We start from the raw sequence: 6160 nt of genomic DNA, 5'->3' as shown, positions 1-6160 counted from the left end.
GCTAGGAAGATGGGAGTCTGTGGATAACCATCTCGTCTGTCTGAAGCATAAAGTCAAGACATGCAAAGCCAATAAACTGAGGAGACAGAACCTAGCAACATCATTCAAGACCTGGATCCCACCATCCCTGAAGCCAGTGAATACCCTGTATTCCACAATCATGCAACCCAATAAAGTCCTCTTTTGCAGCCGTAGCATGTTTGAGGTTGGTTTCTTCACTCATATCCAGAACATTCCCACTGATAGAGTTGTGGAAGCTTCTTGCTGTCTCCAGTGTACCTTGTAGTCTCTCTTCTAAAACTTTGTTTATACCAACTGTATTTTAAGCTCACTCCCTTATTATACATTGTCTTGTTCAATCACCTGTATCACAACATTTAAAATCTGGGTTGTTTATTAGCCTGTTGTCTGTCAGCCCCACACTCATGCCTCTGACTCTGGGCTGTAAGGTTGAAAACTACATTTCCCAGGTTCCCTTGCCAGCTGGCTTCCAGTAAGAGGCTCTGGCAGAGAAATGGAAAAGGAAGAGAAGCCACTGTTCTCTCTCCCCATCCCTGCTTTGGGGCACCTCTGAAAATTTCTGAAACCCCTTGATGACCCCAGCTTCAGCCAAAGCAGCCTCTGCTCAGTGGTCACAGCTCTAGCCTGGGTGGTCCCTCTTCAGTGGTTCCAGCACTGTCAGCAGTTGTAACAGCACCTCAAACAAAGCAACAGCATGTACACTTGGACTCTAACACCACCTTCCCCAACCACCATTTTCCTGTCATTATTATTCTCTGGTTACCTTACATTTTTGTTCTTTCAGCCCTTTTAACACTTTTGTAACTAATTTCCTGTATGAAACACTCTATTTAAAACATCTGCCATGATTCCTGTTTGCCTGACTGGAACCCTGATTGATACAGTATATATTGTACATTACCTAACTCACTAGTAATTTCAGATGTGAACGAAGTTTCTTCTTAACAGGATGATGAGTTTCTATTGGGCAGACTGCATATGTGTCTGTCACAGACACAGTGTAGGACTGAACATATAACGTGAATCTGTAAGACAACCCTTGTCTCAGTGACATCTACAAGCTTGATGGTACACGAATATAGAAACATTCTCAAAGCGATATTGGAGCCATGTTCAAATTAGCACAATTGAGGCTACTCATTCCAACTGGGGAACATATGGAATGACAGTGTCCTTTAGTGATACTGACCCAGGCATGCTTTCTGGAAGAGGAAGAGTCTCAGGCTAGAATGGATGTGAGACATTTCCTTATCACTTCTCTGATTCTGGTAGAGTGATGAGGTAAACTTGTAAGGAAAATCAAGGTGGAGCTAAGCTGTAGTTGGCTCTACATCAGACAAATGCATTCATTCATTCAGGAGACTTTCATGGAGGGCCTGCAATGTGCAGACGCATCATCCAACAACTCTACCACCTGCTGTCATTCAGCGTTTTAGTCAAGTCATGTTTTTTTGTGTGTTTTTTCAAATGTGTGCATTGGACAATGACTCATGCCTAAAATCTACATTTGTTCATATTTCCAATCTTCAAATACCTGAGAAGTACAGTTGTAAATATCAGTTCCAATTTCTTGGGCAGTCTTTCAAGGTAAACTGCAAGCCAATCTCCTGGAGACACCTTGCCTTTTTCTATTGTCTGACTGTGGATGATTTAGATTGCCTGGGTCCCAGCCCTTCCATCTGGCCTTTGAAGAACTAGACCTTGATGACAGCCATGAGCATGGCTTTAGACACGCTGGTGCAAGGATCTATGTGACCTCTAATCTCACAAGAGTCCTTGCTCAGACCCAGAAAGGGCTTCTCTACAGTATAGGAGAGGGATTGCCTCCAGGTTGCATGGGGGCAGCTGCCAACATGAATGGCTTGGTCCTCAGCCTATAGAGCTTAAAGGTATTTATTTATATAATAATGAAAAACTGTGAGAAAAATCTAAATGTCTACCAGTAGGAGTAATTAGAGTGTACCCCTTTATCCATGGGGAATATGTTCCAAGCTCCCCCAGTGGATGCCTGAAACTGAGGATAGTCCTGAACTCTATATGTGCTATGTTTTTTTTTTTTATCCAATAACAGAGATGGCTACTAAGTGACTAATGGACAGATGGTGTAGACAGCATGAATACGCTGGACGAAAGGATGATCCACATAACAGGCTGGACAGAGTGGAATGGCACACAATTTGATGACACTACTCAGTAGGATGCACAATTTAAAACTTATGAGTTTTTTCTGGAATTTTCCATTTAACTGCAGTTGACCATGGGTAACCAAACCACAGTTGACCATGGGTAACTAAAGCTCTGGAAAGTGAAACCATGGATCAGGGGGAACTATTGTACATATCTTATAAAATATTATGTTGCCATTTAAAAATTGTGATGAATATATGTGTACTGGCATGGAAAGATGTCTGAATTGTGTGGCTAAGTGAGAAAAAGCAGTTCCAGAATAGCAAATACAGTTTAATTCTGCAATATTAAAAGATGTTTTTAAAGGTATATATATATATATATATATTTTTTTTTTTTTTTTTAATGGTGAAAAGTTATACATATATTTGGAATTAGCCAGCTGGACTCAGTTTAGATGATCCCAATTTTGTTGGCAACATCTAAAGCATTGTAATTAGGAGCCAGTCGAACATATGCCTTCTTCTCTCCATCAGGCCGAATCAGGGTGTTGACTTTGGCCACATCAATGTCATAGAGCTTCTTCCCAGCCTGTTTGATCTGGTTCTTGGTGGTGGCTTTAACATCCACAATGAACACAAGAGTGTTGTTTTCTTCTGTCTTCTTCATGGTGAACTCAGTGGTCAGCGGAAACTTGATGATAGCATAGTGGTCAAGCTTGTTTCTCCTGGGGGCGCTCTTCCGAAGATATTTGGGCTGCCTCCGGAGTCGCAGTGTCTTGGGCCTCCGGAAGGTGGGTGACGTGTGGATCTTGTTTTTTTTGTGGCTGTGGACACCTTTCGACACTGCCTTCTTGGCCTTTAAAGCATTCGCTTTGGCTTCAGCTTTAGGAGGGGCAGGAGCTTCCTTCTTCGCTTTTGGCGCCATCTTGTGAAAAAGCTAAAGGTATATTTTTAAAAGATGTATAAATATGTGTGTGTACATTATGTGTGTGTGTGTGCATGTGTGTGTGTGTGTGTGTAAATGAATAGAATAGAGATGAGAAGTCTCTACCTAGATTCTCTGGAGTGCTTACCTCCAGAGGCAGCACTAAGAGTGAAAGGGGTGCTGAAGGGAATGTTCTCCAGTTTGGGGGGTGGTACGCTTCCGATCACTTAGATATTTACAGTAAGAATACATTCACATATTAGATAATTACCTTTTCTCTTCAAAATAAGAGAAATAAAGAACTATTATTAATGTCGAGGAAGTGAGGAAGATGAAGAGGGGCAGTCAATGAAAGGATTCTTTCATTTTTTCCTCCATATACTTCTATACTATTAGAATTCATGAACAAGAATGCACTCATGTATTTCTTGTATGATGATTTTTTTTATCATGCAAAAGTTCATTTATGCATTCCACAGCTAATATTTTTTGACTCTTTACTCAATGCTTAACACCAAGCTCTGCACCTGATCTGTAATTCTCACAATATTCTGAGCCACATATCAGCATCCCATTTTACACAAGAGGAATCTGGGGCCAACAGACTGCTTAGGTAATCTGCCCAGCTACCCATCCAGCTAGCAAATAGTGGCACTAAGATTCAACCAGGTCCACCTGGCTGCAGAGCCTACACTCTCACCTGTCACACTCCACATACTAGGCCATGGTGGCAGGGACCAGGAGGAATGAGGCTTCTCTGCCTTCGCGTAAGTGGAACCTAGTCAAGATGGAAAATGTGACAGAAAGGCTAAATAAATGGACAGACTGAGCAAAATAAGCAGAAACATTTAATGGAAAGAAATGCTCAGAGAAATAGCCCTAATAAAGTTGAATGACACTAAAATGACAGAGGTGGTTAGGTGAGCTGGAGTGCCCATAAGCATTTTCCTTTGATTCTGCACACCCAGAAGCAGTGTGTCACACTGCAGCTCTGTCCAGACGATTCTCATACTAGCCCAGCAGAGTCCTGTGGTTGGAAGGGACTGTGAGAGCACTCAGAGTCCATTCCCTGCCTGCAGGAGTGAATAACTGAGGCATAGAGTAACTTAAATTACAGGATCAAAGTAGCTTTTCCATCCCAACCCCCAAGTCAGCAAAGGAGTTGGAACTGTGTGCTGGAGTCCAGGGTTGGAGTGACAGTCACATGAGTCAGCGTGTGGAAAATTATATTCATACTACAACTCTTTACAAAGGAAACAACTGCCCATGCCCCTTTCCAGCTGTAAAACATCTGGTTGGCAGGGGAGGATGTCAACTGGGGAAATGGAAAGGAGCCACTCTAGTGCCCTTTCTGTTAGAGTGGCCTCTGCAGGGGGAATGGGGGCAGACTAGAAGGGGCTTGGGGGAGTTGGGTTTAAGTTGTTTGTGCATTGTCGGTGTCACTCTCAGTGTCACTCTCTCTTCCTATGATCCCCCTTGTCAGGGCATGTCTCCATTAGCAGGCCCAATCAGACAGAGTGCATTAAGAATGATTAAAGGCCTTGCAAGAGATTAAGAGAATTATATTTGTATACTCCCTCTAGCCAAGGCTGAAGGACAACTGCTGGTGATTCTCTGAATAGCTTTACAGGTGCAAAGCAGAATTACTGAAGTGGGTTCCAGGGATTAGAGCTTTGAATGATGAGGATGTAATGCAGAGACAAGTTCTCTGAGGGAAACAGCTCCTCAGTCATGGGCATTAAGGGGACTGCCGGGCAGGATTTGAATGAGGATACAAGTTTGACAACAGAGATCCAGGAAGCAATCCACTGGGCAAGGATTGGCTGTGGTTCACTGTGGCAAACCAGTGCAAAATGAACGGAACACCAAAAACTCAGTAATTGAGATAAATAATATTTTATTTATTTTTTAAAAATCAAAATTAATGCAAAAAAATCTGATGAACAAAATATCAAAATTTAAAATAAAGACCAGGGCTGGGCTGAGCCATATTGGAGCCTGAGGCAAAAGGAAAAATGTGCCCCTTGGCTTTAGTGGAAGCAAACTCATCCATCATGTTTTCCAAATCTACTTCTTTGCTTATCTCCACTTCAGTTGAGAGAATGGCCATGTTTGATGATTTCTCTTGACATATGACAATCTTAAATAATTTTTCATAAACTTAAGCCCAACTGAAATTATAATAAATTCAATTTTGATATAAATCAAATATTTAAGCCTAAAATAATTCCGTGAGTTATAGTATACCTACTTTTCAATTTTTCAGTATTTTTCAGCAACTTTAATGTTCTGGAAAAAATTAATTGCTACAAAAATGCATACAGAGCTAGGCATGGTGGTGCATGCCTCTAATCCTAGCACTTTGGGAGGCCAAAGCAGGTGGATTGCATGAGCCCAGGAGCTCAAGACCAGTCTGGGCAATATGGTGAAACCCCATCTTTACAAAAAATAAAAATAAAAAAATTAGCTGGGCATGGTGGTGTACATCTTTAGTCCCAGCTACTCAAGAGGCTGAGCCCAGGAGGTAGAGGTTGCAGTGAGCTGAGATCGCATCACTACACTCCAGGTTGGGCAAAAGAGTGAGACCCTGTGTCTCAGGAAAAAAATGCGTATGGGAGTGCATAGGTTGCTTTTTTCCTTGAGCTCCAACATGGTTCTGCAGGTCTTTAGTGGTAAATAATCCCCAGCAGATGGTCTCCAGTGGGAAATGGGTGTGTCTGCCTCAAAGGTACTGGTGGTTCTTGCTTATTTCTCCTTCCTTCTGCCTCTCTGGAGTCCTCCTCAGGAATGGGGATGCAGGGAACCATTTCACCCATTTCATACCTTCCTCAGAGGCCATGAGATTACTGGAGACTGGGGACAACATTATCCTCCTGTTCCTGCCTGACAAATGAGAGTCCCTGGCGTTCGGGGAGAGGTTACCTTGAGTCAAAGGCCAAAGGCACATAGAACATTTCTGACACAGAACCTATGACTATGAATACTGTACTGTTCACCAAGCAACTTAAACTTTTTTTAGAATTTCTTGGCTAGAAGAAAATTTCTGAGATAATACAGTTTTAAAAGTTAAACACAGATATAGATA

General features: G+C 42.1%; 1 protein-coding gene across 1 annotated transcript; it reads right to left on the bottom strand.

Moving 5' to 3' along the window:
• Positions 1-1201: 1201 nt before the first annotated feature.
• LOC100981058 (large ribosomal subunit protein uL23-like) lies at positions 1202-3081 on the bottom strand. The gene has a single exon (XM_034953268.2). The coding sequence runs from the start codon at positions 3073-3075 to the stop codon at positions 2602-2604; it is 474 nt and encodes a 157-aa protein (XP_034809159.1). The 5' UTR covers positions 3076-3081; the 3' UTR covers positions 1202-2601.
• Between the last annotated feature and the right edge of the window lie 3079 nt (positions 3082-6160).

This window comes from Pan paniscus, chromosome 12 (assembly GCF_029289425.2).
Source record: "Pan paniscus chromosome 12, NHGRI_mPanPan1-v2.0_pri, whole genome shotgun sequence".
Taxonomy (NCBI): domain Eukaryota; kingdom Metazoa; phylum Chordata; class Mammalia; order Primates; family Hominidae; genus Pan; species Pan paniscus.
The sequence above is the reverse complement of the archived record's forward strand: the minus strand, read 5'-3'. Positions and strand labels throughout refer to the sequence as shown.

What these genes read in the sequence shown, in the direction of transcription:
- LOC100981058 (XM_034953268.2), bottom strand. Translation starts at nt 3,075, where the DNA reads ATGGCGCCAAAAGCGAAGAAGGAAGCTCCTGCCCCTCCTAAAGCTGAA.